Source organism: Pistacia vera, unplaced genomic scaffold (genome assembly GCF_008641045.1).
Source record: "Pistacia vera cultivar Batoury unplaced genomic scaffold, PisVer_v2 Contig323, whole genome shotgun sequence".
NCBI lineage: Eukaryota > Viridiplantae > Streptophyta > Magnoliopsida > Sapindales > Anacardiaceae > Pistacia > Pistacia vera.
This window is the reverse complement of record NW_022196139.1, coordinates 366,938-388,507: the sequence shown is the minus strand read 5'-3', so window position 1 is coordinate 388,507 and position 21,570 is coordinate 366,938. Positions and strand designations below refer to the sequence as shown.

Below are 21,570 nucleotides of genomic sequence, written 5' to 3'. Positions count from 1 at the left end.
CTAACAATTGACACAGTACAAAAACAACTCCACAACACAAGAACTTAATTTAACTGAGTGCTTTGTTCAGATGTTGACAATATTAATCCAAATTACGGTAGAAGTAAATCAGTGAACATTACAGGATAATATACTTATCCTTCAGCAATCACCATGCTCAAATAAGTTGTTACCAACATAGGTTTCCTCTTTATGCCATAACTCAGCATTAGGCGGGAAAAACAAATATCCAACGTTCCTCGAACCCATATGCAAAGGCTTAGAGGTAACCCTGGAAATATCATATGTTCCTTTGAAGAAATGATGCGGCAGGCCTCACATAAGTGAACCCCTTGAAGGGATTCTCATTAAATTTTGGACTAGCAACAGGAGAATCCTGCACAGGCATGTTAGTCCAGCACTCCTCGAAGTTAGCAACACAGTGCCTCCCAGCAACTTCAGGGAGAAAGCTTGGCCTGATTTCCCGAGCCTCCAATTTCTTCCAGTTGACAGATTTGAACCACTTGTGGCCTTTTATCTCCTCACTACCTCCTGGTCCGCTGCCAAGACGCTTGTTTGCTTCTTTCTGCAGGAGCTGGAGTGGGGGAGAAAAAAGAAAAAGAATCTTCATAATTTCCTTATTGAACCAAACATAGACATGCAGTAATACATCATGAAACCCTGAATTCTTTAACTCATCAGCTAAAGCAGGAGCAATAATTTAGTCACAAAATTTAAATCATTCAACCACACAAACAAAGACTAGTCTCAACTTATAAAGGGCCTCATTTAACTTAAACCATAGAACTATTGGATCTCTAGAGCATTCTGTCATGTACCACTTTTGATCAGCCTAAGAATTTAAATTATAGCACTACTTAGACAGAATCAACTGATATTTGTATCCAACCAGCTATAACATAAATTACAAGCATCCCAAAAGTACATAGCCATCATTTTTCACTCACTCATAACATAAAACTCAAAGATAAAAAAAGATCATGCACATGGCAAAAGCGAAGGCATAGAGATATCAATGTTAGTAAACTTACGCCTTTTAAAAGTGAGTGCGCTTCACTTGACAAAAATGCTGGCAACTTGATCTTATCTTTTATGATCTTTTGCTGGATTTTCTGTCTGTTTCCACCAACAAAAGGTGGCTGTAGAAGTAATAAACAAAAGAAAATATATTAAGTCAAATGTAAAATAAATACATAAATAAGTTATCTTCAGTTATCATAGTATAATTAGGCACATTAAGATCATTATTTTCAATTATCATTATTTCCATTGCAACAAGGTACAGAAAAGAACAAGATATACTGTCGCATCAAACATGCCACCTTATCATTTGCTTTCTTGATAGTTTAACTATACTTCCTAACAGGTGTGAAAAGGGAGTCACCTCCTATTTCACTCAGTTTTCTAAAATTATCATCTTTCTAACTTGTTTTCTATAATTACCATTTTTCTAACTTGTTTTCTAATCTTCCAAATTGACCAAGAAGATGGTCAACATGATTTCATCAGCCATCACACAAACTTCAAAAATCAAGGATGACTAAAATCACTTTTCCTCCAAAAATAATTTCATACATATGTCAATACTCATCTATTCATGCAAAAAGTTTAAGATGTCACCTCAGAACATGCAGACATACTAATAAATGAATATCAGCAGCAGTGAAAGATATACAGACCTTCCCAGTAAGCATTTCATACAGCAGAACTCCAACACTCCACCAGTCTGCAACCTTATCATGGCCTTTCCCAAGGACAATTTCAGGAGACATATATTCTAAAGTTCCACACATAGAGTTTGACCTCGTATTCTCTTCAAACTGCTTTGCCAGGCCAAAATCAGTCAACATTACCTGGGATGAAAAATTAAAAAACATGTCAAAACAGGCAGGCTTGAAAATCAATCACCGTATTCGAAGTTAAACAAGCACAAGCAGGCAGTCAGGACACGGGCTAGCACTTGCTCATGCACATGCTCAGAGACAATGTTTCAGGGTCTTACATGGCCATCTGCATCCAAGAGAATATTTTCAGGTTTGAGATCCCGGTGCATTATGCCATTTGTATGGAGATGAGAAACAGCAGAAACAATTTCAGCTGTATATATCCGAGCCAAATCCTCTCTGGACAGAGAAATTGCCAACTGTTAGTATGCCTCATAATCCAAGGCTTTCACATCAAATCACAACAATAAAAAGTAGCAACAGCATCATACCTGAACAAGCCTTGGCGATAGAGCTGAAAGAAAAGGTGACCGCCATTGACAAAATCAAGTACAAGGTATAGTCTATATTTGGTCTGCAGAACAGACAGATTTATATTAATGTTGTATATTGATATGCAGCTCCATATCTAAGGCAATGGAAATCTAGTTACTTGCTGAAGGAAATCTCAAGATGATTAAATTTTCAACTAAATTGAAACAAAATATCATTGTAAGGAAGCTAACGCAGTGCATAGAATTGTCAAAGAAATAACACAATGTTAAAGGATAAGCATTTAAGCATTATAGATGTAAGTGATTACTTGGAATGAGTATCTGAGCTGGACAATGAAGGGGTGATCCACTTTTGTTAATATGTTCCGCTCAGATTTCATGTATTCAGCATGATTTTTCTCCACGATCTTGTCTTTGCGCATGACCTTCATTGCATAAATCTCTGAAGTACCAATCCTCCTCACCTGATACACTTTTGCAAAAGCACCTTGGCCAACAACCTTCAAGACTTCAAAATCTTCAAGTCCAACACACTGGTTTCCTGAAGGAAGATTATCTATGTGGCAAGCCTGTTTCTCCAGGACAACATCACAAGCAGACGTATTGCCAATTTCTTTCTGTGTCACTTCATTGATTCCCTCCACAAGTTCCAAGGAATCCTCTGTCTCATGCAAGGTCAGCTTGCCAAGTTTCAATGATTGACTAACATAACTGGAAGGGCCAACCAAAGAATGTGAACGACTATGGATCACAACTGGATCATCATATAGTAATTCATTGGCAGACATCTCATTATTAGCTTCAAGTGATGCTTGCACTGGAGCAGGGCCAAATACATCATTAAAATCAAACTCAACATATTCAGCAGGAAGGGCATCAGGTGGACCCGTTGGAAGAAGCAACTCATTCTGGATGGGCTTCCTTTTGCAATCACCAAGCAAGCTAGATAATTGAGAAGAAACCATGTTGCTTACACAAAATCAAAATCAGGGGAGTGCAGAGTAGATCAGGAAGAAGAAAAACTTCACCACTATAGATGAATCTCTCGAGAGAAGCAAAGTGGTGTTGAAGGACACCTGACAACAGGCTTAAATAATAGGAAGCTATCAATTGCAGAAGGAGTTCCAAGGAAACTCGGAGGTAAGCAAACCAAAATCGAGAGAAAGAAACCGTTCTTGTTTCCCGATTTGCAGGAAACAGTGAATGCCACAGTACTTCTTGAATTCATGAAGGTGAGGTTTACAAGCTGCAGTTGAGAACAATGCGGTGTCAGTTTCATTCAATAACACAAATCCACATCATAATCACATAAAAAGAAGCTAAACAAAAGCTATAAAACACCTATAAGGAAACTAACAATCTTAGAAATAAAATTGGGATGAAGACAAGATTTGATTTTGAAACTTTACTGAGGAACAACAAATGGATTGGTAACATTGTAGATTTTATTACCAAACCAAGAAGCAAACATATTTCCCTAAATAGGTAGAGAGAAAAAAGAAAATTAAATCTTTTGAAAGGGGCTGAAATTGTAGAAGCACAAAAAATTAATAGAATAATAAGATTAGATCTGAATGTAAAATTAAAAAGCGAATACAACAGCAAAAACCAAAAAACGAAAAACTGACCTGAGAACAGAGCAGGCGAAGGCGGAGAGAGGAGTTATTACGAGCGCAAACTCAAAATAAAGCTTTCCCTAAATCTAATAACTTCCTCCTCCGAATCTCACTCTGCTTACGTGGCACTTTATCATCGGCCAGTCTGCTTCAACTGTGTTATTATTTTTTCTTTATATTATGTGGATGGGGGCGGCTTTACGTATGGGTTAGGCACACCCAATCCGCGTCAACAGCTACCGGACCGGGTTTTTCAGCCACGTTATCTGATTTGTTTTATTGTTATTAAATTTTGTGGGTTACAAATGTATAAGGATATGAAAAGAAGCCTCAAATAAAGATGTCTACACTCTACATTTTAAAACATGGTAATTTACAAACTACTCTCTATTCTTAATGGGTAAGGGTATCCTCCATCGGAGAGTAGTGATGAAAGTAATGTGTCACAGATCTCATATCAGAAGTGAATTGAGAAGGTCTTAGCTTATAAAAATGAGTCTTTCTACCTAATGGGTTAACTTTTTGAGTGTAAAACTCTCAATCCCTCGCAAGTGGTATCAAAATAGACCTAATCGGTCTTTTGGTGTCATGTCCCACCAAACGCCTACATAGAAGGACGTCCACATGTGATTTATGACAAAAACACCTACATAAAAGGACGTCCTCATGTGATTATGACAAGTAGTATCAGAGTAGACTCAATTGGTCTTTTGAGAGTGAGTTGGATGCGGAGCCCCACTTGTGACAAGGACAATAGCGTCACACGAATGTTATGCCTCAATAATGTTGTAGAGCCCCCTTTCAATTTAGTAGCTTTGCTTTTTTGGTTTCCCTTCATTTAGAGCTTATTTGTATGGTCAAACATCAAGCCACTTCAAAAGTCACACAAAGAATTTGGTAACAATGGTTTCAATTGCATTGAAACAAAAATCAAAAATCAAATCAATCTACTTATTCAATGGACATAGATTTATTTTTATCCTAGGCAAAGCTAGATACAATATCCAATAGAAGCAGCAGCTTTGATAAGCAAGCCAAAGAGCAGAAATGGGGTGGAGAAAAATGGGCTGTGGTCACTCTCCAAAACATAAACGTTTGATGGTGGCCACCTCTTTATCATAGCATCTTGTTGCTCTGGTTTCACTACATTATCATCAAGTGTTTTGATGTAAACACGAGGCACACTATCCACATTCTCCTTCTCTTGGCTGAACCTGGCAGAGTGTAATGCCAGAATAGGCCCTGGCTTCAAAAGCATGGCAGCTAGAGTGGAATCCTGCACCAAAGTGAACCATAAAAACAAAGTTTATATGATGAGTTGAATATGTTAACAAATCCGCAAATATAAAGATATATGAGAATGAGTCATTCATTTTTATCTTTTTCTCATCCATGTGTAATGGTATCTTCTTCTTCGTCTTTATCTTTTTTCTTGAATTGCCAAATGCAAAATATGTCTGTGGCTGGCAATACATGGGCAGTGTGAATCTGACATAATATCATCTTTTATGGAATGTGAAAGTGAAACAGGAAAGAATGAAAAGATTAGTCGGACATTTTAGGCATGTGGGGTTGTATGTATGTTACCACTAAATAAAGCATTTGCAGAAAGTATGCCCACAAACCTCTAGAGGACTCTTTTGATAGATGATTTTTCGCTGGAATTCTTTCTTCACAATCGCACTTGTTGGAGGTTGATCACCTCCCAATCCAAATCCTAACTCGTAAACATCACCAAATTCAGATAAATCAGGGACGCCCTGCGCCACATACAGCCACCATTAGGCATTAGCTAGCAAAGCATAATTACTATCTACTGTGATAATCTTGCTGGCCCATCTAAAAATCATTGGAGGGCAGATTAAACAATGCACATTAATTATTGGAAACAAAGACAATGACATTGTCAGCTAACTTCCAATTTATGACTTGACAAGTAAAAGAAAATGATAAAAATTGCACAGTTCAATATAACATAGCATGGCACCAACTGATGCTTTTGAATAATTGAAGAGAGAACTGCAAACCGCAGCTTTACTGCTACACCATCAATCATCCATTTAATTCTGTGCTCTTTGCCTGCCTTCAACATTCAATTAAGAAACTTTCTACCATCTTATCCCTACAATTCAACCTCAAAATGGTCAAGTTGATCCTACGCATGCTTTGGATGCAAGTCAAGTGTGAAATTAAAGAAATAGCAATAAAAAATTTGAAATTTCACAGGCTGTAACACCCTCATATCACATTATGATTAGGTAAGCTTTTGTTTGACATTTGACACTCTATCTACTCTATCAGAATTATCCCACACAGTAACACCACTCTAATCTCCATTAAATGCTAAACCAAAGGCCAAGTTGTTTTCTTTTCATTTCGATTAGTGATCATGGCTGGCTATTTCTCTGTGAAAACAGTTGGCAACCAGGCATCATAATCCCGTAAGATTCTCAAACTGGTTTCACTGGAATGAAGTTTAATTATATATAAGGAAAGAAATGAAAAGGATTTGGTTTACATCTTTGGCATCTTGATCTGTCCAGTATCCGAGTTTCAGCATGGTGGCTGCCACATACACAGCCAACCGGATTTTCTTTCCAAACTTGTGAGTGGCCTGTGTTATGCTTAAGCCTCCGGCACTGTGTCCAACCAGTATGACCTTCAAAAGAACCACACGAATATGATCACAAAGTAATTAAGATATATCTTGCATGTAACTATATATTATATAACAAACCTGTTCATCATCCGGCAAGGCAGACATGAAGTCGATGAGGGGTTTATTGTAATCATCAAAAGAAAGAATAGAATTAGCATCAGAAGGATCAATTCCCGCGCTTTTGAGGTCAATACATGAAACTTTGTAGCCAGAATTCTCCATGAGGGTTCTGATTTTGTACCAGCACCAAGCTCCTCCACTTATGCCATGCACCAGCACAAAGTGTGGTTTAACGGGTGGTATTTGTGTGTTGTTGACCTCATCTCCCATGGCTTCTATCTCCTCTCTCAGTAACCTGTTCTGTCAACTTAATTCTCCTCCTCCTACAAGTAGTATTGCATTTATAGTTGAGATAGTCACAAGGAGTAATGATTCTTGCTTTCTCCAATCATCGTTTGAAGACTAGAGGGGTGTGAGAAAATGGGCTCGGTTTCATTCTAAGTCTTATGAATCTTATCTAATAGACAACAATGATATAGTGTGATCCCACTTGGCACCAAATTGCATCACTCAGACAGAAAATTTGATATGATGGGATATGTATGTAAGACTAAGACGTGTTGAGATAAAGAAATAATTAGGCAATTCTTACAGAAAAGTTTATCTTTGGAAATGGAGATTTGTCATTGAATAAAGGAACAAGAATTTTTGTATTTGTTTTGATAATTAAAAGAAAATCGAAGATGATCTTACAATTGTCGGCTATTTGACATTGATGAGGTTATTCAAATGCAATGTTTATTCGTGTATTGCAGGCCAAAAATATACATAATTTTTAATTGCACAAGATACGGTCAGTCTTTCCCAGCTGGAAGAAGAAATCAAAGAAAGAGACTGAAAAGTCCATTTAATTGCAAAGCTGTAATACACGAAATTACTATAAGGAAATTTGACTCACTCTTCCATTACTGTCTGAGAAGAAACTATTTCTACAGAAGATTGAGCTGTATAGAATCATAAAATGAAGTCGTGAGGAAATAGAGAAAAAAAGGGAATGCAGTACGTAAGAAGAAAAGGTTCATTGGGAAGTGAGCCTGAATTGGGGGTTGGGTTGGGATGATGTCAACACTCAACATTTATATGAAAAGATGAGTGAATGCCAGCCAAAGGCAGTACATTTACACACATTCATAAATTGGAGTTGAAATATTAGACATACACATATATGATGTACTCATTGCATTTATTGAATGAAGAAGCAGAAGATAGCCCTTTGATGGACCATCCAAAGTGGGTGTGAGAGACTTGTTGTGGAGTAGTTTTCCATATGTCATATAAACTTTGTTTGAATCTTCTTCCTCTTCTTCTAAATGATAGAGTTGACAAGTTTGGACGGTTCTAAATGTAAAATATCATACAATGATATAGAATTGAATTGATTAATCACTTGAGTGGCCTCTTTGTGTTTGGCATATCGCAAGTAACCTCATTCATAACATTTAATATTATGTATAATTGTTTTGAGTTAAAGACATGTTACCACCCAAAAAATGGCCCATTGACATTTTCCCACCCTCAAACTTTTTAAACACCCTTTACTACCCAAATATTAGGTTATCCTCTTATTTGGGGTGGGAAACAAAGTGATTTACTAAAAAACCCCTCTCTTCTCAACCTTTTCCATTGCCGGCAATTGCCGCTAACATTGGGGAGTGTCGGCGACCAAAAAATCAATAAACAAACATTCCTCAATTGTATTTCAACCCAACAAACACAAAAATGGTACAAATCAAACCCAATTAATCCAATTAAAACTCAAAAAACCTTAAGGTGGGGAAGCTTCAATCGCCAGCGATTGGTGAGAAAACAAGATCGAGAATGTTGGGATTTTTAGAGAGGAAGATTCAAGAAGTCTATTGGTGGTGGCAGAGACGATTTTCGACACCAAAAATGACTAGAAATCGGCTTGGAAGTTGAAACATCATGCGGTTCACGGTCGGTGATGGGCAAGCAAGGGACGATGATGGAGGTAAGAGTTTTGTAGACTGGGTTGTGGGGAGTGTGATGGTGGTGTTTGGGTGAATTTCTAGCAAAGAAATCGACTGGAAATCTGACTTGAAGAGTCGACCATGCAAATGGAGGTGTTGGTGGGAAATGGCGAGTGATGACGGCAAATGAAGGCTTGGGCTTTATAGAGGAGGTGATGGGGATTCTCTGGGTGGTGTCAGAATTGATTTTGAAAGCGTCGAAAAATGGCAAAAACCCGCCAGATTTGACATTGCTAACATGCACCATCTTCTACTAATGTGCACTGTTCTTCTTCTCCGGTAGCCACTGTTTGGTGACCATTCTACCCTCATTAATTATGGGCTTTTATCCATTTTGCCATTCCTGACAACAAAAATTACTAATAAAATTATATTTTTGGTACTGAAATGATATTTAAAATGTAGGTAGGTATGAATTCGTTGATGGGCTATTTTTTGGGTGAGAACATGTTAACTCTATCTGTTTACTAGGCTGTGTAATGTAATCCTCAATATGTCACATCTTTCTCATATAATATGAATTGTTTTAGTAGGTAATTGCGTCTTGAAGCCCCCTTTCAATTTAGTAGCTTTGCTTTTTTGGTTTCCCTTCATTTAGAGCTTATTTGTATGGTCAAACATCAAGCCACTTCAAAAGTCACACAAAGAATTTGGTAACAATGGTTTCAATTGCATTGAAACAAAAATCAAAAATCAAATCAATCTACTTATTCAATGGACATAGATTTATTTTTATCCTAGGCAAAGCTAGATACAATATCCAATAGAAGCAGCAGCTTTGATAAGCAAGCCAAAGAGCAGAAATGGGGTGGAGAAAAATGGGCTGTGGTCACTCTCCAAAACATAAACGTTTGATGGTGGCCACCTCTTTATCATAGCATCTTGTTGCTCTGGTTTCACTACATTATCATCAAGTGTTTTGATGTAAACACGAGGCACACTATCCACATTCTCCTTCTCTTGGCTGAACCTGGCAGAGTGTAATGCCAGAATAGGCCCTGGCTTCAAAAGCATGGCAGCTAGAGTGGAATCCTGCACCAAAGTGAACCATAAAAACAAAGTTTATATGATGAGTTGAATATGTTAACAAATCCGCAAATATAAAGATATATGAGAATGAGTCATTCATTTTTATCTTTTTCTCATCCATGTGTAATGGTATCTTCTTCTTCGTCTTTATCTTTTTTCTTGAATTGCCAAATGCAAAATATGTCTGTGGCTGGCAATACATGGGCAGTGTGAATCTGACATAATATCATCTTTTATGGAATGTGAAAGTGAAACAGGAAAGAATGAAAAGATTAGTCGGACATTTTAGGCATGTGGGGTTGTATGTATGTTACCACTAAATAAAGCATTTGCAGAAAGTATGCCCACAAACCTCTAGAGGACTCTTTTGATAGATGATTTTTCGCTGGAATTCTTTCTTCACAATCGCACTTGTTGGAGGTTGATCACCTCCCAATCCAAATCCCAACTCGTAAACATCACCAAATTCAGATAAATCAGGGACGCCCTGCGCCACATACAGCCACCATTAGGCATTAGCAAAGCATAATTACTATCTACTGTGATAATCTTGCTGGCCCATCTAAAAATCATTGGAGGGCAGATTTAACAATGCACATTAATTATTGGAAACAAAGACAATGACATTGTCAGCTAACTTCCAATTTGTGACTTGACAAGTAAAAGAAAATGATAAAAATTGCACAGTTCAATATAACATAGCATGGCACCAACTGATGCTTTTGAATAATTGAAGAGAGAACTGCAAACCGCAGCTTTACTGCTACACCATCAATCATCCATTTAATTCTGTGCTCTTTGCCTGCCTTCAACATTCAATTAAGAAACTTTCTACCATCTTATCCCTACAATTCAACCTCAAAATGGTCAAGTTGATCCTACGCATGCTTTGGATGCAAGTCAAGTGTGAAATTAAAGAAATAGCAATAAAAAATTTGAAATTTCACAGGCTGTAACACCCTCATATCACATTATGATTAGGTAAGCTTTTGTTTGACATTTGACACTCTATCTACTCTATCAGAATTATCCCACACAGTAACACCACTCTAATCTCCATTAAATGCTAAACCAAAGGCCAAGTTGTTTTCTTTTCATTTCGATTAGTGATCATGGCTGGCTATTTCTCTGTGAAAACAGTTGGCAACCAGGCATCATAATCCCGTAAGATTCTCAAACTGGTTTCACTGGAATGAAGTTTAATTATATATAAGGAAAGAAATGAAAAGGATTTGGTTTACATCTTTGGCATCTTGATCTGTCCAGAATCCGAGTTTCAGCATGGTGGCTGCTACATACACAGCCAACCGGATTTTCTTTCCAAACTTGTGAGTGGCCTGTGTTATGCTTAAGCCTCCGGCACTGTGTCCAACCAGTATGACCTTCAAAAGAACCACACGAATATGATCACAAAGTAATTAAGATATATCATGCATGTAACTATATATTATATAACAAACCTGTTCATCATCCGGCAAGGCAGACATGAAGTCGATGAGGGGTTTATTGTAATCATCAAAAGAAAGAATAGAATTAGCATCAGAAGGATCAATTCCCGCGCTTTTGAGGTCAATACATGAAACTTTGTAGCCAGAATTCTCCATGAGGGTTCTGATTTTGTACCAGCACCAAGCTCCTCCACTTATGCCATGCACCAGCACAAAGTGTGGTTTAACGGGTGGTATTTGTGTGTTGTTGACCTCATCTCCCATGGCTTCTATCTCCTCTCTCAGTAACCTGTTCTGTCAACTTAATTCTCCTCCTCCTACAAGTAGTATTGCATTTATAGTTGAGATAGTCACAAGGAGTAATGATTCTTGCTTTCTCCAATCATCATTTGAAGACTAGAGGGGTGTGAGAAAATGGGCTCGGTTTCATTCTAAGTTTTATGAATCTTATCTAATAGACAACAATGATATAGTATGATCCCACTTGGCACCAAATTGCATCACTCAGACAGAAAATTTGATATGATGGGATATGTATGTAAGACTAAGACGTGTTGAGATAAAGAAATAATTAGGCAATTCTTACAGAAAAGTTTATCTTTGGAAATGGAGATTTGTCATTGAATAAAGGAACAAGAATTTTTGTATTTGTTTTGATAATTAAAAGAAAATCGAAGATGATCTTACAATTGTCGGCTATTTGACATTGATGAGGTTATTCAAATGCAATGTTTATTCGTGTATTGCAGGCCAAAAATATACATAATTTTTAATTGCACAAGATATGGTCAGTCTTTCCCAGCTGGAAGAAGAAATCAAAGAAAGAGACTGAAAAGTCCATTTAATTGCAAAGCTGTAATACACGAAATTACTATAAGGAAATTTGACTCACTCTTCCATTACTGTCTGAGAAGAAACTATTTCTACAGAAGATTGAGCTGTATAGAATCATAAAATGAAGTCGTGAGGAAATAGAGAAAAAAAGGGAATGCAGTAAGTAAGAAGAAAAGGTTCATTGGGAAGTGAGCCCGAATTGGGGGTTGGGTTGGGATGATGTCAACACTCAACATTTATAGGAAAAGATGAGTGAATGCCAGCCAAAGGCATTACATTTACACACATTCATAAATTGGAGTTGAAATATTAGACATACACATCTATGATATACTCATTGCATTTATTGAATGAAGAAGAAGAAGATAGCCCTTTGATGGACCATCCAAAGTGGGTGTGAGAGACTTGTTGAGGAGTAGTTTTCCATATGTCATATAAACCTTGTTTGATTCTTCTTCCTCTTCTTCTAAATGATAGAGTTGACAAGTTTGGACGGTTCTAAATGTAAAATATCATACAATGATATGGAATTGAATTGATTAATCACTTGTGTGGCCTCTTTGTGTTTGGCATATCGCAAATAACCCCATTCATAACATTTAATATTATGTATATTTGTTTAGAGTTAAAGACATGTTACCACCCAAAAAATGGCCCATTGACATTTTCCCACCCTCAAACTTTTTAAACACCTTTTACTACCCAAATATTAGGTTATCCTCTGATTTAGGGTGGGAAACAAAGTGATTTACTAAAAAACCCCTCTCTTCTCAACATTTTCCATTGCCGACGATTGCCACTGACGTTGGAGAGTGTCGGCGACCAAAAAATCAACAAACAAACATTCCTTAATTGTATTTCAACCCAACAAACACAAAAATGGTACAAATCAAACCCAATTAATCCAATTAAAACTCAAAAAACCTTAAGGTCAAGCTTCAATCGCCAGCAATTGGTGAGCAAACAGGATCGAGAATGTTGGGACTTTTAGAGAGGAAGATTCAGGGAGTCTATTGGTGGTGGCAGGAACGATTTTCGACACCGAAAACGACCAGAAATCGGCTTGGAAGTTGAAACATCATGCGATTCACAGTCGGTGATGGGCAAGCAAGGAACGGTGATGGAGGTAAGAGTTTTGTAGACTGGGTTGTGGAGAGTGTGATGGTGGTGTTTGGGTGAATTTCTGGCAAAGAAATCCACTGGAAATTCGACTTGAAGAGTCGACCATGAAAATGGAGGTGTTGGTGGGAAATGGTGAGTGATGACGACAAATGAAGGCTTGGGCTTTATAGAGGAGGTGATGGGGATTCTCTGGGTGGTGTCGGAAGTGATTTTGAAAGCCAAGATCAGTCGAAAAATGACAAAAACCCGCCAGATTTGACGTCGCTAACATGCACCATCTTCTACTAACGTGCATCGTTCTTCTTCTCTGGCAGCCACTGTTTGGTGACCATTATGCCCTCATTAATTATGAGCTTTTGAACATTTTGTCATTCCTAACAACAAAAATTACTAATAAAATTATATTTTTGGTATTGAAATGATATTTAAAATGTAGGTAGGTATGAATTTGTCGATGGGCTATTTTTTGGGTGAGAACATGTCGTTAACTCTATTTGTTTACTAAGCTGTGTAATGTAATCATCAATATGTCACATCTTTCTCATATAATATGAATTGTTTTAGTAGGTAATTGCGTCTTGACTTATGAAAAGGTACACCAATTGGTGTATATTGAAGAAAAAGTTATATATATGGGCAACCGATAAATATGAAAAGTCAACAAATAATTTAATTTTTTTTACAAAAAAAAAAAAATATGAAAAGTCAACAAATAATTTAATTTTTTTTACCAAAAAAAGATTGATATGGACCATGATCTTTGACATTAATTTACTTAATTAAATGTATTAATTATATTATGATAGATATTTGGGTGTAGTAAAGGTTGAAGTTGTGAATCCTGAGGTAAGCCACGTTGATAAAATAAAATGAAGATGAATATGAAATGAGTAAACCACTTTTTCCCACCCAAGGTTTGGCCTAATGACACTTTCTCATTCAAAAAGTTTCAAAATACAACTTTATTACCCAAACGTTATGTTTCATTAATAGTTTTCGTTAAATACAATGACATTCATTGTGAAGACAAAAATACCCTTTACTACTTGACTTAAATTTTTCTTTTTATTATTATTATTTAGACCGAAACCAGTGGCAGGCAGCAATGTCGCTCGGACGATGAACGAAGAGCAACTGGGCGACGGGGTGGTGGGGGGTTTTGTAGAGTGGGGGCAGGTGAAGCAAGGGATGGTGACACCTTGGATCTTGACCACCAGATTCGATTGGAGTTCGGCTAGAAGCAGAAAAACCCTAATCCAAACGGCACCGACAAACGGTGGGAGCTATCAGACAATAGTTAATGGGGTTTTGGAGTGTGGAGGCTGGGAAATCTAGTGGTGGTGGTGACTTGGATTTTGGCCATCGAAATCGGCCAAAATTCGGCTGGAAACATCGGAACCTTTATCCAAACAGCACCAGCGAATGGTGAGAGCAATCGGGCTATAGTCAAGAGGGTTTTAGAGTATGGAGATCGGGGAATCTGATGGTGGTGAAGGGACAGGTCAACGTTGCTAGTTTTAGTCCAGATGGGGCCTGAAAGGGGAGGTTTGTGCAGTCGTGAGAATCACAAAAAAAAGGCCAAACACGACTGAGAAAACGATCGTTCTAACTGGAAAATTATGAAAACACGAAAAGGGTAATGAAATCTGTCAGTTTCGATGAGAAAACTGATAAAGACCAGTGCAAAATGCCAACGACTACAAAAGGAGAAAAAAGAAAAGCAATTGGCCAAAGAAATAAGGAGAAAGACGAAATTAATGTGAATTGACCATTTTATCTTTACTTATAACAGACTTTTGATTATTCTACCCTCTTCACAACAAAATTTACTAACAGAACTATAATATTGGTAGTAAAGATGTATTTTGAAACTTTTTGGGTGAGAAAGTGTCATTAGGCCAAACCCTGGGTGAGAAAAGTCATTTACGCATAGGAAATTGTCAAACTACTATTTAATCCTTTTGGGAGCCTTTTAGCTTGATTGCATATCCTGGATTACTTTTCCTTCCACATAGAAAATATGTTGTGAATCATGAGGTAAGCCACGTATATCCTCCATTATTTTTCCATATTTACAAAATCGTCATCTCACCATCAATAATTTCAAAATCCAAAATTTCCCGCTATGACTTGAATTTGTTGCGCTGGCATTATTTGATGTGCCATGTCCGGCCCCACGGATTTCACCAAAATCTTTTGTTACCATAAAACCCCTCCATCACCACAGAAATTTATAATCTAATGGAGGGTAATTTGGGTAAAGAAGAGAGGGCGGGAACATATTGCCCCAAAAACAGGTGGTTCTCAGCTTTTTCTCATTGTCCCTTAACTCTCAACTCTTTTCTCTTCTTCTCATTTCATTTCTTCATCAATTCTCTCTTCTTCATCTCCCTTGCCCTAACTAAAGGTTTGTTTCTTAACTCTTGTTTCGATCTGTTTCAGTTTTACTTGTTCTTGATTATGAGCTTGTTTCCATTTATGTAAATTATTGTTTCTTTGCCTTGTACCAACTCTTATCATGTTACTTTACTGTTTGGTTTATGGTTATGGAGAAAGACAATCAGATTAATTGACTGAATACTACTATTAATATATTGGAATTTTTGTTCCTTGCTTTGTTTCTAAGAGTACACAGATCTATGAGTTTTTAAGTTATGTTGCTGATTTGCAATTCCTTTAAACTTTGATTATCTTTTTAATTGCTGATATAAATATTGCCCTGTTTTGGATCAGCGTTTTCATTCTCCCCCTGGGTTTCATTTCAATATCTTTAATAATATTTCTAATCAATTTGAACATTAGTTAGCTTCTTTTGATTTTTTTATTTGGAGAAGTTCTTATTTTTTAATGTGTTGTAACTGAAATCAGATGGAAACCAATATGAAGATGAAACAATCCAAAGAATCACAATCAAGTTTGTGGAATACTCACATTAGTTCCATGAATTCTAAGCCACTAGCACAACATCTTGAAGGTAAACACCAAAATCCATACTCCTATTTGTTGTTCAATACTCTGTTTGCTGATTTAAAGCACATTTCCGATTCTTTGTTTTTAAACATCCCAGAGTTGGGAATTGTTTTTGTCTCATACTCACTTTCAATCTCCATATCACTTTGTAGCAACAAATATTTCATTTAAAATTACTAAATGGTATGTAAATGATCCCTAAAAAAAAAAAAAAACTGCAGAGATGGGCCAGAGTGTCAAGCAAATGCTGAAACTGATGGAAGATGGCGAGTCTTTGTCGAAGAAGGCTGAAACACATAGGCCAGAGTTGGCTACTCACATTCAGGAATTCTATCATTTGTATCAGTCTCTGGCAGAGCGCTATGATCATTTCACAGGAGAATTACAAAAGACTATACCATCGGATTTCCAACTGCAGGGTTCTGGCAATTCTAAATCTGGCTCTAGCCAAGGATCTCCACTTCTAACTCCTGATCAAAAGCTGGGTTTACATAACTCTGGCCATCAAGCTGCATCTTCCAGCTCTGGCGGAAGCTCTGATTTTTCTATGAAGGAAGGAACTGGATTATCTTCTTCCTCATCATCAGACACAGAGTCAGAATCTTCTAACTCCATCAAATTTTACTCCGCTGCACCTGGGAAAACAGAAGGCAAGGGATTCCATGAAAAGATTATTGGGCTGGGAACTGAGCTTCCAAGCATGAAAGAGAAGCTCCAGGTGGCTGAGGAAGACAATGCAGATAGTTTCTTGGAGGTGAGAGAAGATGGGAATTACGAAGAGTTACTCAAAAGAGTTATCAAGTATGAGGAGAAGCTAAGAGTTTCAAACCTAAGACTCCAGTTGTCAGAAGAAGAAGTTGCCAAGTTGAAGAATGAGCTTCATGCTCAGATTGAGTCTGCGAAGAGAGATATCGAAATGAGGGAGGCTGATCTTGAGACGGAGAGAGGAAAAGTATTTGAACTGGAAAACTATACGTTTGAATTAGAAACTTGTGTTTCGGACTCTAAGTTGAAGATTGAAAGGCTGATGCAAAAGCTTGAAGTAAGTAGAGAAAGGCTCCAGGAATCAGATGAGGAGATCGAACGATTGAAAAAAGAACATGCAAGTGAAATTGCTGAGCATACTTATAAACTAAAAGGACAGCTTAAGTTGGCTCAAGAAGATGTAGTCATGCTGAAGGTTAGTCTTGATTCTGAGAGAAGTCAGGTTTTGAAGTTGCAAGAGACAATTGCAAAATACGAAGGTGATTTATCTGTCTATGATGATGAGATCCGGGATTTGAAAGTTGCACTGAATGATGCGCAAGAAAACTTCTCTTTGGAAAGAGCACAGCTGCAGTGTAATGTAGCTAGCTTGTTAGAGAAACAGACCCTTGCAGATGCAAAGCTCAAAGAATTGGAGTTGCAAGGCAAAGTTTTGGAGGATACGATAAAGCAATGTGAAAATGAGAAGATGGAGATGAAAGGCTTGCATGAGGCCCAACAAAGTGGGATGCAAAGTGAGATCAGTAAATTGAAAGTAGAAGTTGCTGAGAGAGGTAGCCATGTTGAAGCTTTGAACAAAAACCTTGACAGTCTTAAATTGAAATATGACATGCTTATGGCAGAAAAAGATGAGATTAATGCAAAAGTAAACACACTGAGGGCAGAGGTGAGTTGTCGAGATGATTGCATTAGGCAAAAGGATGAGCTTTTGCAAAGGGTACGCATTGATCATGCACAACTGATGGCTGGAGCTGGAACCACAAAGAAGGTAGTTGATGAGTTAAGAGTGAGAGTGAAGGAGCTGGAGAAAGAGGTAGACGAGCAGAGAAATGTGATTTTAGATGGGGCAGAGGGGAAAAGAGAGGCAATACGGCAGCTATGTTTCTCGCTGGAGCATTACAGGAGTGGGTATAAAGAACTTCGTCAAGCATTTATTGGGAACAAGAGGCATCAAGTTATTGCTGCATAATTTCAGTTAAGCTCAGTATTGTTGTAGTAAGTTTGAAAAGACTGATTTGTGTATTTGATTTTATGTTGTATGTTATTTAAACTTTATACATGGTTAATTAGTTGTGGATATTTGCTTGTTATGGGAATTTTTATGTCTTGTGTTAGTTGTTTATCAATTTAGAGCTTAAAGCCTTAAACAATGTAGAAAGTTTTTGTTTATTTTCTAGCTCTTTTAACTTACAATGTGTTTGATGACAAAAGGTGAAGCGTAGTGATTGATTATTGACACAAATTTCTTCCCTATTTGAAGGGATTATAATAGTTTGGGTTTGAATGAGTTGATGTGTTGAAGTCCAGAGAAGAGTCAATTATGACTTTTGAACAGAATTGTAATGTAATGTAAAGAAGAGGATTGCATTGGAATGGAATTATTAGCTGTCCTCACGCGTATATTTGACTCGTTCTAGGAACATAGACACAGTTTGATACTTGTTGTTTTAGGAACATAGACGGTTTGATAAGTACCAAACATAGTTTAGCCTCCAACTTCTGCTGGTTTAGTCCGATTAGGTTCTAATTTGGCTTGGTGAACCAACCCTACCTATAACGTGCACCAATATGACATCTTTTTTTTCACCTGATGTTTCCGGAAATTCGCAGATGCAACAATCTTCTTTGTCCACGTGATTCCACCGGCAAACCGTTCTCCATCCCTTAATCAATGCTCGACCATCCTTCCAATGCGTAAGCGTCCCAGGCCATTTCCGCTCCAGCTTGTCTTTGAAGGTAATTTCATCAGACAACTCAAGTAACAGGAGGATTCAACTGCCATTTATCCTAAGCCATTGAAACAACTACCACATCAGCATATTGGTTTAACTAAATGGACACTGCAAGTAATTGTTGGTGCCAATTCAACCAGAGAGAGGTCAGTCACTGTACAAAGGTACTAAATCAAATTAAATCCTACAAGAGAACCCAATCAACAGAACATAGCACTGGTTTAGACTTTATATATGAGGTGAGATCATTACCAATATGTTTCTTCTGTGCTTCCCTATTTTCACCACGAAGTAGGGGTCTTTTTCTTGAACATACTTTCTCACATCCACACCAGCCAAGACATAATTAGCCCTTTTCTTAAATCCTCCTGAAACAAATTAACATTAGGTTACATTTATTTTACAAAAGTGTGATTACATCTTAATGTAAATTCACTTTTAATGAAGAGCACAAAAGAATTATAGGATGTTTACCATTGTTTCCACATTTTTCATCAAGTTTGTTGTTGCTTCTTCCTCTTGCATTATATTTATTGTCATCACTATCTTCTTCATCAGATACACTATCGCTTTGATCATCAGAAACTAGGGATGGGCACAAAGCCCGCCCCCATGGGGATCTGCCCTGACCCACCCCAAACGGGGCGGATTTTCCCAAAAAATTTTGGGTTGTGGGTTGGGATCGGCCCAATATTGGCCCCCAAAATTCAAGGCCGGGATTGGCTTTGCCCCAGCCCGCCCTGTCTTCAGCCCGCATATTTTATATATATATAAACATTATAAATATTTGAAAATCAATTATACATTATATAATAACAAATTATAATTGTGTAAGTATTTTATGAGATTATATACAAATAGGTAATAAATAAAACTAGATTAAATATAATAAATCATTATAAATATTTGTAATATATATATAATATGATAATGCTATAAAACAAAAGTTATATATTTGACATTATATATTATACATTATATATTTAATATGATCAATTTAGTATGATGGTTTTTATATTTAATATGTATATTATATATTTAATTTTTTTTTTATTTTTTTTGATAATATATGGCCTTTATGTTTAATATGTTTATTATATATTTAATTTCTTTTTTGGTTGGTATATATAATTGGGAGAAAAGAATAATAAAAGTATAAAATTAAGGATTAAAAAAAAAAAAAACCCAAATGGGGAATTCGGGGAACAGGTTTTTTTCGAGGATTCCCCGAATTCCCCAAACAGGCTTCGGGCCAAGACCGGGGAATCCCCTCGAGCTTTCGGGCCGGGGTCGGAGACAATGGTTCGCGGCCCCGCCCCGACCCGTGCCCATCTCTATCAAAAACATTAAGACCAACAATGTCATCCCCCACCATATTCATCTTTTTGTCTATGCCCACAGAATCACCATATTCTATCTTCTCACACGCAGATCTCTCAAAAATCTTAACGTCAAATATATGATCACCATCATAGTTAAAAACTAAAAAATCTCCTCACTCCACACAATTATCTTTGACAAAATTTTTCCAACCATGTTGAAAAAATACTTCATTATGAATATATCCCAGACTCATCGGCCATAACTTTCCCATCTTATTTTGGATCACAATAGCAATTGGAAATCTATTGAAGTGTTCGACACAAAAGCATCCGGGATTTTCTACAGCAGAAATTAATTGCATATCAAAACAAGACAGGATTTTGCACAACATAGATCATACCAAAATCAAACAAAATTGTATAATTTTCATAGAAGATTATACAAACATTCAAATGGTATAATTTTTCCTAAACTTCAGGAACATACAACTATCTTAACACCCAAAACAGAATTTCGCTTTAGGGATGAAAGATTTCAATTTATGAAGACTAGTTTGAAAATTAACAAAAATATGGAGAAGCAGGTTAGTCGGTAACTCAGCATGGCGCTAACATGAGAAATTTGAGTTTGAAATTTAGGTTTTCAAGCTAAAAGAAAATCAGATCACATCCCATTCAACGTCTGAGATGGCAAGTAATAAAGTGTTATTTTTGGTCATGATCATCCATGCGCCTGTGCTTTGTCATTTGATCTAACCACGTTTGAAGTATTTTCAGGGTTCGAGCAGAAGAATGTAGATGATAATTGGTGTGGCATACTGTAAAATGACAGCTATTTGAGCAAAAAAAAACTACTTTGCTAGAAAAACACAAAATTGAAGATGAAATTACCAGCTTCTTGACGGACGACTTTGAAGAACTGTGTTGGCTTCGTCATCGCAGGCTTGGACATGGAGATATGTGTTCCATCGGTGAAAAACTAAACTTGACTTGAGATAACACAGCTGGGAGGATCTGGAGAGGATGAAGAAAGTTGCTAACCAGGAAAGGGATGGTGCTCTTCTAATTTGCGACTCCCTGAGCACAAAAAAAAAAAATAAAAAACTTGATCTTGCTTTTTCTGGGGATGCATTGCATCATCACACAATTCACTCATATATACTAACAAGGTAATGCTGAGACAATGTGGACTCTTGCACACTGTAAAAGAGTCTACTCTATATGCACATAGAAGAAGTGATTTTGACAGGGACCAAGCACGCTGGTAAACCCACATTTGCACTCATATTACAAGTAAACTTTAATGGTTTCCGTAGGCCTCTGCTCACAGGCTTCACCTTTTTCAGAATCAATGCTGTGAAATTGGCAATCTTTCATCATCCTGAACTAAGAGTAAAATAAAATCATGACAGCACAATTTTTTTTTTATGGTAAAAGCTTGTTTAATGTGGAAAGATTTGGTAGAGATTTTATGAGTCTTCTTCACTGAGTTACTGTATCAATAGGGTTGAAAGGCTTCCCTGCGATAAGACATCTGACATTTGAATTATTTGCAAATCCTCCATCAATTCTTGCACAATTTTTTCA

The 21,570-nt window shown here is 37.0% G+C and overlaps 4 protein-coding genes across 4 annotated transcripts; 1 reads left to right on the top strand and 3 right to left on the bottom strand.

The window, feature by feature from the left end:
* Positions 1–44: 44 nt before the first annotated feature.
* LOC116137386 (serine/threonine-protein kinase AtPK2/AtPK19-like) lies at positions 45–3,991 on the bottom strand. Its single transcript, XM_031423071.1, has 7 exons — positions 3,847–3,991; positions 2,527–3,464; positions 2,216–2,298; positions 2,003–2,123; positions 1,680–1,853; positions 1,032–1,139; positions 45–574 (listed from the first exon to the last, which is right to left on the bottom strand). Exons 2-7 carry the CDS (start codon positions 3,181–3,183, stop codon positions 281–283), a joined length of 1,437 nt encoding a protein of 478 aa, XP_031278931.1. The 5' UTR covers positions 3,184–3,464; positions 3,847–3,991; the 3' UTR covers positions 45–280.
* Positions 3,992–4,775: 784 nt separating this feature from the next.
* On the bottom strand, positions 4,776–6,936 carry LOC116137314 (methylesterase 17-like). Its single transcript, XM_031422998.1, has 4 exons — positions 6,572–6,936; positions 6,353–6,493; positions 5,460–5,594; positions 4,776–5,110 (listed from the first exon to the last, which is right to left on the bottom strand). The coding sequence occupies exons 1-4, from the start codon at positions 6,821–6,823 to the stop codon at positions 4,826–4,828; spliced, it is 813 nt and encodes a 270-aa protein (XP_031278858.1). The 5' UTR covers positions 6,824–6,936; the 3' UTR covers positions 4,776–4,825.
* A 2,306-nt stretch (positions 6,937–9,242) lies between these two features.
* LOC116137313 (methylesterase 17-like) lies at positions 9,243–11,537 on the bottom strand. The gene is made up of 4 exons (XM_031422997.1): positions 11,031–11,537; positions 10,812–10,952; positions 9,923–10,057; positions 9,243–9,573 (listed from the first exon to the last, which is right to left on the bottom strand). Exons 1-4 carry the CDS (start codon positions 11,280–11,282, stop codon positions 9,289–9,291), a joined length of 813 nt encoding a protein of 270 aa, XP_031278857.1. The 5' UTR covers positions 11,283–11,537; the 3' UTR covers positions 9,243–9,288.
* A 3,787-nt stretch (positions 11,538–15,324) lies between these two features.
* LOC116137389 (protein NETWORKED 4A) lies at positions 15,325–18,069 on the top strand. Its single transcript, XM_031423074.1, has 3 exons — positions 15,325–15,381; positions 15,843–15,948; positions 16,166–18,069. Exons 2-3 carry the CDS (start codon positions 15,843–15,845, stop codon positions 17,896–17,898), a joined length of 1,839 nt encoding a protein of 612 aa, XP_031278934.1. The 5' UTR covers positions 15,325–15,381; the 3' UTR covers positions 17,899–18,069.
* Positions 18,070–21,570: the final 3,501 nt, after the last annotated feature.